At 41.2% G+C, this 15,896-nt stretch overlaps 1 protein-coding gene across 1 annotated transcript in view; it reads right to left on the reverse strand.

Annotated features, from left to right (window-relative positions):
• Positions 1-15,896, reverse strand: part of LOC124795862 (E3 ubiquitin-protein ligase highwire-like) — a 327,500-nt gene that overhangs the window by 292,263 nt on the left and 19,341 nt on the right. The window contains exons 6-7 of the mRNA XM_047259943.1: positions 15,161-15,308; positions 6,197-6,341 (exon numbers count right to left, since the gene is read on the reverse strand). Coding sequence (XP_047115899.1) covers positions 6,197-6,341; positions 15,161-15,308 — 293 coding nt within the window. The remainder of the gene's footprint in view (positions 1-6,196; positions 6,342-15,160; positions 15,309-15,896) is intronic.

Here is a 15,896-nt window from a genome sequence, read left to right on the forward strand (position 1 = left end):
TTGAAAGACGTTTCTTGTAACTTAGTATACTTTCTCGGGATAGTTTACGTCTTATCTTCGAGAGTCTGCCAGTTCAGTTGTTCAGTATCTCTGTGACACTCTCTCATGGATCAAACAAATATGTGACTATTTGCACTGCCCTTCTCTCTGTATGTTCAATATCCACTAAAGTCCTATTTGGTATGGGACCCACACACTTGAGCAATATTCTAGAACCGGTCACATGAGTGATTTGTAAGCGATCTCCTTTGTAGACTGATTGCACCTCAGCAATATTCTACTAATAAACTGAAGTCTACCACCTGCTTTACCCATGACTGAGCCTATGTGATCATTCCAACAAAGTGTTACACTCAGGTATTTGTATGAGTTGGCCGATTCCAGCAGTGACTCATTGATATTACAGGATACTACATTTTTCCATTTTCTGAAGTACACAATTTTACATTTATGTACATTTAAAGTAAGCTGACAATCTTTGCACCTCTCTGACATCTTATCAAGATCTGACCAAATATTTATGCAGCTTCTTTCAGACAGTACTTCATTACAGATAACTGCATCATCCTCAAAAAGCCTGAGGTTACTATCAATATTGTCTACAAAGTCATTAATATACAACATGAACAGCAAAGATCCCAACATACTTCCCTGGGACACATCCAAAGTTACTTCTACATCTGACATCCAAGACAACATGTTGCATCCTCCCAGTCTCGAATTTCACTAGACATACCATATGATCATAATTTTGACAATAAGCATAAGTGTGGTACTGAGCCAAATGCTTTTCAGAAATCAAGAAATACTGCATCTAACTGTCTACCTTGATCCAAAACTTTCAGAACATCATGTGAGAAAAGTGCGAGTTGGGTTTAACATGACTGATGTTTTGGAATCCATGCTGGTTGGCATGGAGGAGGTCATTCTGTTCGAGATACCTCATTATGTTTGAGCTCAGAAAATGTTCTAAGCTCCTACAACAAATCAATGTCAAGGATACTGGATGGTAGTTTTGTGGATCACTTCTATTACCTTCCTTGTAGATGGGTGTGATCTGTGCCTTTTTCCAAGGATTGGGCATGGTTTTTTGAGTGATCTCATTAGAAAATGGTCAAACTCAGCCACAAATTCAGTATGGAATCTGACAAGGGATTCCATTGGGCCCTGGAAATTTATTCAATTTTAACAATTTCAGTTGTTTCTCAACACCACTGATGCTAATACTTATTTGGCTCATCTTTTCAGTGGTACAAGGATTAAATTGGGGCAATTCTCCTGGGTCTTCCTTTGTAAAGAAGCATTTGAAAATGGAGTTAAGCATTTCAACTATTGCTTTGCTACCCTCAATTTCAGTTCCTGTCTCATTCGCTAGGGACTAGACATTATATCTGGTGCCACAAACAGCCTTTACGTAAATCAGAATTTCTTTGTGTTATATCCTAGGCAGTAATGCCAACCGAGCCCGCTGCCAAAAGGTTGGCAGCATCAAAGTCCGGACGCCGTCCGCATAAGCAGCGCCAGCGAGACAGCAAATCGCCGCAAGTCTGCGCGCGCCACCACTGGCTTCTGGCTTCTTAAGCGCTGGAGTCCCGAGCGCTAGGACAGTTCTGTATTCGCCGCTCAGTTGTATACTCGCCACCGAATTGTGTACTTGCTAGTCAGTTGTGTGTTCATCGCAGCAGAGTTGTTGTTTGTCGTCAGCTGACGCTGACCTAGCCGCTCCGACTCGAACTAGACAGATTTCTGTAGACACCGAGTTCACTACTGTGTTTCTGTATCTTCAGTAATAAAGATAAGTACCGACTTTTATTTAATCAGAGTGTTTGGGGTTTCATCTTTCTGTTTACTGTTCCAGCGGACCGGTCGGCCCGCTATTAAAAGTGTGGCGGTGACTTCGTAAGCCATTTCTACAGCCAAGTGTTTGTCGCTACGAATACCGCCACAAAACTTTGGATTTTGTGAAAGATCATTTGACTATATTCTGAAATGGTAGCCACTGATGGGTTTATGCATTATTCTCTCGACAGCTAAATTCATTTCATTCAGCATCTCTCTATCTATAGCCATATGATTTCTTTTATACCTGTTATGCAGTAATCTCTGTTTCTTTAGAAATTTCTTTATAGTGACTGTATACCACAGAGGGTCTCTCCTATTATGAACTGTTCTACTAGGTACATGGTTCAAGCACTTGGTCAACTACTCTTTTACATAGTTCCTCTACATGCTCCTGCCCTGTGCTGAAAGTTTGAAGTTCCTCACTGAGATATGACACTACTGATTTTTTATACAGTTTACTGACCGTATATATCTTTCTGCTTGTTTCAGTTGTCCTTTGTGATTCAGTAATCATTGCTGCCACAACCACCTCATAGCCACTAATACTAGTTTCCATGCAGCCATCCTCAAAGAGATCAGGTCTACTTGCTGCCACTAGATCCAATATATTTCCACCATGAGTGGGGTTCTAAAGCATCTATTCTAGGTAGTTTTAAGAGAGGGCATTTAGTAATGTTTCACAGGATATCTTGTCACCCCACCACTAACAAAATTGTAATTTTCCCAATTGATTGTTGTAGGACTAAACTCTCCACCGATGATTACAATACGATTGGGGAACATATGTATAAGTGAACTGAGGTTTTCTCTTAAGTTTTCGATTACATCAGGAGATGAGTCTGGTGGGCGATAGAAGGATCCAATGCACAATGCCAGAAAGTTGCAGCTTAGCTTATCAAATTCTCTGGTTCAGTCCTTCCACTTGAACCGAAGTGCCATTTGTCAGTTCTGGGGACAATGCTGTAAACCGTGAGCTATCACAGTTTTATGAGATACATGGCAGCATAAAAATATTCTTGCTTTTGATGTGACAATGGAGCTGCATCATTTAGTTTCCAGAACATTAAACATCCTACAAAAATATTAAAAGATATGTACAGAACTGCAAGTTGTGGAACTGAGCCAGTGAACTGTGAAGACCTTAAGTTGTGGAACTGAGCCAGTGAACTGTGAAGACCTTAAGTTCCACAACTTGCGGTTCTGTACATATCTTTTAATATTTTTGTAGGATGTTTAATGTTCTGGAAACTAAATGATGCAGCTCCAGTGTCACATCAAAAGCAAGAATATTTTTATGCTGCCATGTATCTCATAAAAATGTGATAGCTCACGGTTTGCAGCATTGTCCCCAGAACTTACAATGGCCCTTTGGTTCAAGTGGAAGGGCTGAACCAGAGAATTTGATAAGCCAAGCTGCAACTTTCTGGCATTGTGCCATAATTGGATCCTTCTATCGATTGTCAAGAACAGCATGGAATCTTCCATTTCTTCTGCAGTTAGATAGTGCTTGACATCCATTCTAAAATTTAAAATTTTCCTCCACCTTTGCCTAATATCAATGGAAAGTAACACATACAAGGTGACAATTATTGAACTATATGAAATAAAATTGTCATTAACTTCTGAACAGTTTGCATTAGGGCGTTCAAACTGCATGGTTGGCCACAGGGCATGATGGGAATTAGTATGCACAGATTTGGCTTTTTTTAGTAATGAAGCACACATTGATTTGGATGGGTTCATCAATAAGGAAAACTGGCACATTTGGGGGACTGAGAATCCACCTTTCACGATCAAGAAGCCCCTTCGCACTCAACAGGTCACTGTGGTGTGCTATGTTCAGTCACAGAATGATCTGTGTGATATTTCTTGATGGCACAGTGACTATCAAATGGTACATGAAGGTTTTGAAAGATTATTTCATTCTCATTATCCAAAGGACCCTGATTTTGACAAAATGTGGTTGATGCAAGATGGAGATCAACCCCATTGAAGCAGGAGAGTGCTTGATGTCCTGGAGCAGCACTTTGGGGACTGCATTCTGGCTCTGGAATACCCAGAGGTCACTGGCATGGGTCTTGATTGGCCACCATATTTTCCAGACCTGAACACATGCAACTCCATTTTGTGGGGTTATATTATAGACAAGCTGTACAGCAATAGCCCCAAAACCATTTCTGAGCTGAAAACAGCCATTCAGGAGGTCATCAACAACATCCATGTTTTGACACTTCAACTGGTCGTGCAGAATTTTGCTATTCGTCTGCGCCACATCATTGACAATGTTGGCAGGCATATTGAACATGTCATAACCTTAATCTGAATATCTGCAGTGATGTTTACACGTTGAATAAACAGTGTGCTTGCCCTAATTTGTAACTAATTTGCATTTTTTCACATAGTTCAATAATTGTCACCCTGTAAGCAACATGTACTCAATTTATCACAGGCAATAATATTTCCTTTATCGATAAATATAAGCAGAGGGTGAATTTTCCTAATCTGAAATGTGGTTGGCTTTCAATAGGTTTCTAGTGAAGGTTTCATTACAAGTTTCTGAGCTAGCTTAAGCAACAAAGGGTTTCGCCATGACATCAGTGAAAACTTCCCTGCATGTTATGATGTACATAACTGCAGTTAGACCTAAAGTCAGCACTAAGTAGGGAAGTACAATTAGAGGAGGATGGTGCAAAGCCAATAAGAAAGTTTGAACTGAGGCAAAAGTCAATCAGTTCACTGGCTGGAAGGATATATGTTGCATAATTCCCAATAGCTGTTCCAGAATTGAGTCTGCTTCTGTATCTATGAAACCAGCATGTCTGAGTATATGTAGTAGACCCAGGTTCAGTCCCAGCATTGCCAGGGATTTTTTCTTGGTCAGAGATCTGGAACAGAATGCACTCAACCTCATAAGGCCAGTTAAGGAGTTGTCTGAATGAGAAGCAGACACTCCAGGCTCTGCAGAGTTGATATTGGCAGGAAGAGCAGATTGCTGACCCATGGCCCTCCATATCACACCTGAATGACATCACTGGCAGAGAATGAAATGGTGGCAACAAGTGGATCTCTGGGCCTGATTACAGATTTACTTGGTTCAGAAAATAATACACTGAGTAAGGTTTGTGGGACTCCATGGAGTGAAGTTGTTTGGGTTTGGAATCGTATGGGGTGTAAACTGATGATCACAGTTTTGTTGGTAGATTTTATTTTCTTAAAATGACTGTTGTAATCCACAGAAATTACAAAGTACGGATATAAATGAGTACAGGGGAAATAAAGATGCAGTTACAATTTCTCTTATGTGTGGTTAATGTGAATGGAGCCAATGAGGAAACTTGTTTGTGTCTCAACCTTGCTGTGGGGCACTTTTTGATAACAACCATGTTAGCTCATAGAGCTTAGTGGTAACTGGAAACTGCTTTGGTCAAAGGAATAAACTTGATTAGTACTGAGTAATAATCTGCATTGTTCCTGCAGAGTTTCAAGGAAGGGAATGAATTCACTAACTGATCAACTGGAGACAGCAAATGGTCTATAACTGAGTCCAGGGACTGGATCAGAGGTTTGCACTGTACAATCAGACTGCATTGGGGCTCAAATCAGCAGTTCAAAATGATTTAATGTACATAGTAAATGAAGAGGAGGATACAAATGTACTAATATTTGTTTTTCCTTTGCTAACTATGAAGTAATTACATCATGTGAGAGTACCATGTGTATTGCACTTTATCTGGACTAGGTCAATAGCAATGCACAGGAAAGGAATATTCCAATTTTTACTCTTTAATATTCATTAACAGGATATCTGGATGCACTGTGACCATCATAATATCTTATACTTTTGCATTACATCTAATATCTGCTCACTGGGGCTGCACCACAGGGATAATGTAGCCAAATGTGCACATTTGTTAGCCCGTTAGGTTCCAGAAAGAACATTGCCTGAAAGCTTAGCTTGATTTCAATCTTGTTCATCTGCCTGCTATTTACTCAATGCTTCAGATCTATGGCAAAAGCTTACCTTTACCCCTTCCATGCACATATTTCCATAATAATAATCCAAACTGAATTTTTTAAAAAGGTAACATTGATTTTTTAAAAAGGTGACATTCCTGTTATGTCATCTGATCTTCATTTAACCACACATAAGAGTAGAAAATCATGATGGATACAATTAATGAAATTTATCATATTAAAATATTTGTGGTCCGTGAAACTGAAGATTTTCAGTTACCCAGTATCTACCAATGGTATATTCTTTGGAATGGAGTCCTTCGTGAGATTACTTTTGCAAAGCAATGGGTAAATTATGTTTCACACTAGTTTTTAACTTTGCCCAAAATGTTTCACTTACCACTTTCTACTTGGCCTTCCTTTTTCAGATAAATTACATCAGTTCTGCTGAGTGCCAGAGACCAAGCCTCACCATCTGTATTGAAACAGAATTTCCTCATAGTTTCCTTGTCCAGCTGCACCCACGTCCCCTCAGCATTTACAACCTGAAAATAAATGGGTAAATCACAATAAATTTATACAACAACAAAATAATTGTACCGTAATGACCTATTCCTCAAAATCTGACCAAAAAGAAATAGTGTGCAGCTCAAGTGTGTGGCACTACAAACATAGATATTTTTACACATCACAGAACTTCAATTGCAGTGCTCATTCGTTAGTGTGAAATCAATAAATGTATATAAGGAAGCAATGTAACCATCTTCAATTGTTGACAGTTCATTTGGATAGTGTCTATCATTGTACTCATAGTAAAGCTACTTTACCTGACAGGACAGGCACAATTTAATGCAACACACTGTGACATTTCCTTGTACAAAAATCGATCCCTCAGTCAAAGAAAATATCAAGACAGTGACGACTTGGAAGTGCAAAGAATGCTGCCTCGCAAGTACGGTAAAAATTCAAATATTAAAAACTGTCAACACGTAGGTATTGAAATAAGTATTCAAAATTCAGATCTACACAAGTATGCAATAATAAAACATGTAATAGCGATGAAACAAATTGCTCTAAAAGTAATATTCAGCTACAAAAAGCTAGCAAACAAACATTCCAGTACTGCAAAATATATTGACAAAAATGTGCAGAATAATCAAAAATATTTGCAAATCTGTCACAACCTGATAAAGCCATCAATTAATTGCAGAACAAATATATCAGTAAGACAACAAAAAATATCCTGATTCCTCGCAGCAGTCACGGTATGGGAAAGTCAGAGCTGATACGAGGCTCCCTAGGTAAGGAGTATCAATTCACTGTTGTTTTTACACCGAAAGCTGGACTCAGTGATTTTACATGTGATATAGGCTTCTTGGTAAAAAACCTTTAACAGGGTCATATAATAATAGTAGGGGCCATTAAAAATAGTTTAGATTACCACCACAGTTACTTAGTCAAGGAAGACATCATAATTAGTGCTGAAAAGACATCAGACACCAATGTGAAAATCGTGTCATTCATTGAACATGTTTCGATCAGCCCTGGGTGAATCATCATGTAGGGGCCATTAAAATGATTTACTAGGCACAGAAAGCTTATGAGGAAACCATGCCTCTCTTAATGAGTGGATACTGAGCTTCAAAGTTCACTGCACCAAGTAGGTCATTCGCGGCTTGTACTGCTCATTACATGCATCAGGACAGCACCTGCGAGTCCCAGTAATACAAAGTGAAACACCCAGACGACATGGTAGGATGTCAGCTTCGTACATGTACACGTCATCGGTGAGATTTGTTACCAGGCATGGTAAACGTGTTTGATGTTGAGCAATCACAGTCAAGGACATGGATACTGTTGTAACTTCAAGTTGAACAAATATAATTCAAGGAAGACGCAATACATGAAAGTCACAGATCAAGTAAACAGAGTAAGACATGTGTACACTTCAACAGTCAAATCATAACTGAGTCCGAGTCTAGCGGCTGCTGGCTGGCTGGCCGCTTAGGTGGCGCTGCTGCTGCATGGCTGGCACACAGCGCTGCATGTAGAGGACGCGCGTAACTGCGCGGCGGCACTTTGAAAGATCGACGAGTCACAACACTTTTCCCCCCTTTGAAGTTTTTCCACAGGTCTTGATGGAGGTGGGCTGTAGATTGCTAACGTCCATAGGTGTTGTTTGACTGGCCGTAAAGTCTTGAGGAGGAGGCTTCCCATACGGACGGAAGTGTCCCCGATGATAACGGGTCGAGATGACAGGAGACGTGGGGGTCAAATCTGCTGGGGCCCCGTGCACCAATCTGCCCGTTGCAGCAAGTCCAGTTGTTATAACAGGAGACATGGGCGATGTGTCTGCGTCCGTAGGAGAAGGAGGCGAGTAGAGTTGCTCCGACAGATGATAGTCATCTGGATCCTGCATGGGTATGTCTCCTGGTGGTGTCAGTTCTCGTGCTGGCACTGATATGATGGTGAGAGGACTGCGTTGTGAGTAATGAGAGCTTCCAGTATCCCGAGCGTCAGGTAGAGCCGAAGGTGGTGTAGCGGCATCCGAAATAGGCATTGCCAGCACACGAGGCCGAAGCTGATCCAAATGACGCACTGCAACACCCGTGTCCGTCTGTATTTCATACAGGTGTTGGCCATGGTGACGTAAGATGCAGCTAGGACTCCATTTTGGCCGCCTGCCATATCCCCGTACCCATACAAGGTCGTCGGCGGTGAACTGGCCAAGCGAAGGCACCCGCGGCCATGAGGTGGAAGGCCGCAGAAGATGAAATAGTGTGCGGGGCTGTCGGCCATGTAAGAGCTCAGCCGGGCTGTGGTCGTCCATGGGGGTGAAACGGTAAGAAGCCAGAAATTGGCGAAGCGCATCATCAGCAGCAGAAGAAGTCAGGAGTTTCCTCATCTGAGCCTTAAATGTGCGGACCAGTCGTTCAGCCTCACCGTTTGACTGTGGATGGAATGGAGGGGCCGTGACATGCATGACGCCGTGATGGGCACAAAAATCCGCAAAATTGGAAGAGGCAAATTGCAGACCATTATCAGTAACAAGAGTAGAGGGAAGACCTTCCAAAGAGAAAATGCGAGCTAGAGCATTGGTGGTTGCCGCGGTGGTAGGCAACGTGCAACGGACAATGAAAGGAAAGTTAGAGTAGGTGTCAATAACGAGAAGCCAATAAGTACCTAAAAAAGGTCCCGCGAAGTCAGCATGAATACACTCCCAGGGCTTCTCAGACAAAGGCCACGGTGACAAAGATGACTTCGGGGCGGTGGCCTGTGACGCACAAGGGCCGCAGGCAGCAACCATGTGTGCGATTTCAGAGTCGATGCCGGGCCAGTACACATGACAGTGCGCCAGAGATTTTGTGCGAGAGACACCCCAGTGCCCTTGGTGAAGGAGGCACAAGACCGAAGCACATAAAGACGCAGGTACCACAACACGCGGCGAAGCATTTTTGGTGGAAACAAGGATAACACCATCCCTAGCCGTGAGGCGGTACTGCAAAACGTATTAGTTCCGCAACGGATCGTATTAGTTCCGCAACGGATCAGAAGTCTTAGCGGACGGACGATCTGGTCAACCCTTCTGAATACAGCGTAAAACCCGGGAGAGGGTAAGGTCAGAACCCGTAGCAGCTGCCAGTCGGTCCCCGGTGATGGGGAACCCGTCCACAACCCGCTGGTCGGCGACATCCAGGTGGAAACACAAAAGTTCGTCCCTATCAACTGCCAGATCAGGACCCATGGGAAGGCGAGACAGTGCATCAGCATTCGCATGTTGAGCCATTGGCTGGAAATGAATCTCATAATTGAAACGAGACAAGTAAAGAGCCCAACGCTGGAGGCAGTGTGCAGCCTAGTCGGGAAGTGACGTTGATGGATGAAACAAGGAAACAAGTGATTTGTGATCTGTAACAAGATGAAATTTGGATCCTTAGAGAAAAACACCAAACTTATGAAGAGCATAAATAATGGCCAAAGCTTCTTTTTCAATTTGAGAATACTTTTGTTGGGCATCCGTCAGCATTTTGGAGGCATAAGCAATGGGTTGTTCAGAACCGTCAGAAAAATGGTGCGCAAGGACTGCACCGACCCTGTATAGCGAGGCGTCTGTGGCAAGAACAAGATGTTGGCCAGGTCGATAAGTAGCCAGGCACGGGGCCTGTTTCAGCATAGTCTTCAATTTCTGGAAAGCCGCATCGTATGACGTGGACCAGTGAAAAGGCAAGTTTTTATGCAACAGGCGATGCAACGGCTGAGCCACTGAAGCAGCAGACGGTAAAAACTTGTGATAGTATGCTATTTTCCCCAAGAAGGCCTGCAGTTACTTAACAGATGTAGGACGAGGAAGGGCATCGATCGCAGCGACAGTTTGCTGAAGCGAACGAATACCATCCCGAGAGAGTTGAAACCCCAAGTATGTGATAGATGCCTGAAAAAATTTTGATTTCCAAAGATTACACTTAAGACCGGCAGTCTGTAACACATGAAAAAGTGTGCGGAGATTTTGAAGATGCTCGTCAGTGGTGGAGCCAGTGACAACAATGTCATACTGATAATTTATACACCCAGGGACAGTGAGCAATAATTGTTCCAAGAATCGCTGAAAGAGAGCAGGGCCACTGGCAACCCCGAATGGCAATAGTTGGTATTGATAAAGGCCGAAAGGTGTATCAAGGACCAGAAACTGCCGGGAAGCAGTGTCAAGAGGAAGTTGATGATAAGCTTCTGACGGGTCAAGTTTAGAAAAATACTGATCTCCAGCAAGTTTAGTGAACAATTCTTCAGGTCGAGGCATAGGGTAAGTGTCGATAAGGCATTGAGCATTTACAGTGGCTTTGAAATCGCCACAGAGACGAATATCACCATTTGGCTTAGCAATGACAATGACAGGAGAGGACCACTCACTGGAAGTGACAGGAAGTAAGACCCCTGAAGCAGTGAGATGATCCAGCTCCCATTTAACCTGATCACGAAGGGCCACAGGAATGGGCCGAGCCCGAAAAAACTTAGGCCGAGCAGTGAATATGAGCGTGATATGAGCTTCAAAGTCATTTGAACGGTCTAACCCACGAGAAAAGAGGGACGAAAATGTCATCGACAAGGAATCCAATTGAGCATAAGGAATAGCATCAGAGACGATATTGACAGAGTAATCTATGGAGAACCCAAAAACGCGAAAGGCATCGAAACCAAAAAGATTCTCCGCGTTACTATGGTCGACCACAAATATGGGAACAGTGCAAATGACAGATTTGGAAGATACCTCAGCATCAAACTGTCCCAAGAGAGAAATCTTCTGTTTATTGTAAGTTCGTAATTGCCTAGTGACAGGTGACAGGATTGGAGAACCCAACTGAAGATACGTCTAAGGATTGATGATAGTGGCAGCAGAACCAGTATCCACCTGCATGCGAACATCTCGACCAAGTATTTGGACAGTGAGGAATAACTTCCCTGAAAGGGAAGAAGTACAATTGACAGACAACACAGAATCAGAATCAGCGTCATGTTCATGAACATCATGTATGCGGTCGGATTTGCCAACGGATGACACATGACCTTTTTTTTTGCATTTGTGACACACGGCCCAACGTTGTGGACAATCTTCTTGTGAATGTTTCATAAAACACCGCGGACATGAAGGAAGTTGCCATGGGTTTTGCTGCAGTTTCTTAGAGGTTTGTTAGGCCGAGGCTGCACTTGAGAGCGTACTGCGGCCACATCGGCCGGCGGGGACAAGCCACACGCTTCGTCAACATCGCACAGAGGTTGTATTTCCCGACGTCGCCCCATGCCTCTATTTGCCCTCCAGCAGCGCGAGAAATTTCAAAAGACTGAGCGACGGATAGGACTTCATCTAGAGTCGGATTTGCCAACTGAAGGGCACGTTGCCTAACTTCTTTGTCGGGCGCCGATCGGATAATAGCATCCCGTATCATGGAATCAGCGTAGGATTCTTTGTGAACTTCAGTAAAAAATTGACACTTTCTACTGAGGCTGTGAAGTTCAGCAGCCCAAGCGCGATAGGATTGATTCGGTTGTTTTTGACAACGATAAAAGGCAACACGAGAGGCTACCACATGCGTTTGCTTTTGAAAATAGATGGACAGAAGCGAGCACATTTCAGCAAAGGACAAAAATGCAGGATCTTTCAAAGGAGTCAATTGCAACAACAACCAATACATTTGAGGTGAAATCCATGAAAGGAACAGAGACTTACGTGTTGTTCGTCCATGACATGAAATGCCAAGAAGTGCTGTCGAAGACATTTTTCGTAATCAGACCAGTCTTCCGCCGTCTCATCGTAAGGAAGAAAAGGAGGTAGAGACAATGCCGAGAGACGCCCAGCATTTGATGCCGCGACGAAATCACAAATCGCATTTGTGAGAAGCGTTTGCTGTTCTATGAGCTCTTGCAACAGTTGCTCTAAAGTAGCCATGGAAACATTTGGGTCAACAATGGAAAAGAAATATCACTACCTTGTCGCCAATTGTTGCAACTTCAAGTTGAACAAATATATTTCAAGGAAGACGCCATACATGAAAGTCACTGATCAAGTAAACAGAGTAAGACCTGTGTACACTTTAACAGTCAAATGATAACTGAGTCCGAGTCTAGCAGCCGCTGGCTGGCTGGCCGCTTAGGTGGCGCTGCTGCTGCATGGCTGGCAGTCAGCACCGCATGTAGAGGACGCGCGTAACTGCGCGGCGGAACTTTGAAAAATCGGCGAGTCACAACAGATACACAGCATATTCGTGAGAGACAGAGTTATCAAGTCCTGGCAGAGTGAGAAAGGGGCCTCACTGCGGGTCTCAACTTGGACGGCTGGTCAAATCATGCAATATGCACATATGTGGGCGTTTGTATGTTGCAGTGGCCCAGAGTTGGACTGCATGGGAATGTGTGTGGAGACATACTTGTTGTTAAGCTCAGATGTCATCCTCCTCCTCCTTTAGGCAAACTCTATCCCTCCTTGTCCTACTATGATTGCATCTTCTGCCAGTTCAACCTCTTATCTCTACACTATTACCAACTCCATTTTTCCTTTTCTGTCCTCTCACTTAGTATCTTTGAAATTCAAGTTAGCCCATTTTTTTTCTTCCTCTTACAGATTTATTTACTTTTACTATTTTCCTTCATCATCTAATATCTTTGATTTATTGCTCGTGCATTACTCTCTAACCTATAGTCTCTGACTACACAATTTCACAGATACTATTTACATTCTCACTGGCTTCCTTCCTCCTAGCACCTCTTGGGTCTCTTTTAGCAAGGATTCTAAATGAAGAGCACTTCTTTTGCTTTCTAGCCATGAAATGGGAACCTTATGTTTCTGAAAACTATACACTTTTTAGTCTTTTGTTTGAATATTACCATCAGTTACCCTGGGAGCTGAAGGAATTTGCTAGTTGATGCCTATGTGAAACACAAAGATGGCACCCACTTGGAACAGAAAAAGGAAACCAGAGAAAACTTTCAGCTTGGCAAGACAGATATAAATCATACTTCTGCCTGGTGTAAGTTCATGACACTAGATATTTTGTTTTATGTGTAGATATCTACTACTCAATGACAACTTTCGAGCACATAAACAATATAAAGACTTTCCATATGAAGTTGAATGTCAACTCTGGCAAAGACCCTAAGACATTTTACTAATTAAGCTGAGATTTCTCCATTAAAGAATTCAGAAATATCACAATTGTGTTTGTTTTATATCACAATTGTGTTTGTTTTGGGATTACAATCTTGTTGAATTTTTTAAATGACATCATGTTCAAAACTGACTGATTTATTTATTACAATTTCCATAACTGTGATTTTCGACCTTAGGAGATTAGCTAATGGTAAGCTGCAATCAATATATGCACAAAAGTAAGACACCCTACAGGCAAAAAGCATATCTGCTTCACATTACGTCCATGACCAATCTGGACTGAGAATTAACAAAAATTATTCATGTACTAAAACAGCTGTCACCAACATTATCAAAATGATTAAAATGGATGTGAGCCTATATGATTCAAGTCAGCATTTGTCTTTTTTTCGGTATTCTCATTTCAGTTGCCCATGAAAGGATGGACTGGCAGAGGATGAAACTGCTCTTCAATCAAAAGTTACTTAAATTGAAAAGATGTTTTAAAATACACAAAAATAGATGACAAAAAATGATCATTATTTTAAAAGACACACATTGATGGACAATATTTACGAGTTTACATAAAAAGCATGACAGTAAACAAAGTTTTTTTATTTTTTTAAATTTTTTAACATTAGTGGGCAATATTTACAAAGGGCATTCAAAAAGTTTTGCACAGTCATCTCTAATTGTTTTATTTTTAGCAGGAGGAGAATGAAATTTTTGCTCTCATCCAATCACTCCTTTCTTCCTCTCTCTCTCTCTCTCTCTCTCTCTCTCTCTCTCTCTCTCTCTTTCTCTTCCTCTCCCACTGCCTGCAGCCTTTCATCCTTATCTCCAAATGCCATCCAAATGTGTTACTTACATACAATTTTACCACTGTAGCCAACATAATTACTGTGCTTAAAGTTTGCAACATGTCATCTGATTATGTAAACGAGTATGAAATTTAAGCTATATAAACTTGACAGAATCGGATCTATAAACCACCTGAAATATTTATTCCAACACATGTATTCAACACCTCAAAACACAGATCTCCAAAATCCTTTAAAATTTATTCTGTAACAATGTTGTTATGGCGTATATTCTTTGTACTTTGTGATAATGTTTCTCTTTTGTTATGTGATCCTTGGACTTAATAATTTTCACACGCTATCTCTGTTTACAAAATACAACATAAGCCTATACATGTGATGGTTTTGACAGTGAAAGGAAACTGTGACCACTGGAGGTTTTTTATTTTACTTATTTTATTTTTAGTGTTAGATATAACTTTAATTTTTTGTCAAAAGAACATGTTCTGATAAAGAGTTTTGTTTCTCCACTAGACAGTGCCATAAATTCCTCTAAACATCCTAACACAACACACATGTGTCATACTAACAAATATAAATCCACTTGATGAAGGGAGTTTAAACCTTTGAAATGTATCATGGAGATAAAAAACAGTGGCTGGTAACAGTAAACTTGTTGTTTCATTCGATGTCAATAACAGCCACAGAAAAGCCTAACCTAAAATGTTCACATTTAAACTACACTGAAGATAGCAGAGCAATAATTCAGCTTGCAGGTACCAAAGTAAACACCAGGTGAAAGTTGAGACTGTAGTGTCACAAAACTCATGACTGTAACTCACAATACTATGCGCATATATTTTAATAAATGATAAGAGTCACAAAGGATAAAAAAATATAAAACCTGCATTTTCCACCAACTTACATGATTGATAACGGTGACTTGGTTCCCAAGAACAAGCATGCCTACTGGAGGTGCTTTCAAGCTTGGCCGTGCTCGAACATTATGACCTGATGCTCCGCATTTTACCACTTGGTATTCTCCTGGGCCACAAGATGATGACTTGACAGCTCTGAAAATTGAAAAGTGTGTCACAGATTTTCTTTGACAGAACTGCTTTTGAAGCAGAATGAAATGGTGATTTTTCTCTATAATATTAGTTATGACAGGTTTCTCTCCATCTACCGTGGTTTTTAGTCTCTGAAATACTTTTCAATAACAAAAAACAATTTGATATTACTCTAGACAATAACAAATTGCAGCACATAAAAAAGTCCCCACCTATTAAATTTCTATAAATTCTGTAATTAATCTGAATCTCTGAAGACTGTCATGCAGCTACTGTTACAAACAAACAAGGACTAAATATCAAGTTATTTTTTTACTTATTAGTCAGTTTAAATTAATTCCTGTATTGATACACATTTTGCGAAGAAGAAGTTCAACATAAAATGAATCTTCATGTTTTTAAAACAAATTACAACACATATCCTAAAATCTTTTGTAGTAGCAGATGGTTCAATGCTTGCTATTCATTTACAATTTGCTCACACAAATGCACAATTGAGTAACACATTTTCATGTGTGAGGTATTGTGAGATTGAGTAGAACCAGTTTTGCAGCAAGTAGGATATCACCCCAGGTATTTTTTTAATGCTAC

The sequence above is a fragment of the Schistocerca piceifrons genome, chromosome 4 (assembly GCF_021461385.2).
Source record: "Schistocerca piceifrons isolate TAMUIC-IGC-003096 chromosome 4, iqSchPice1.1, whole genome shotgun sequence".
Classification (NCBI taxonomy): Eukaryota; Metazoa; Arthropoda; class Insecta; order Orthoptera; family Acrididae; genus Schistocerca; species Schistocerca piceifrons.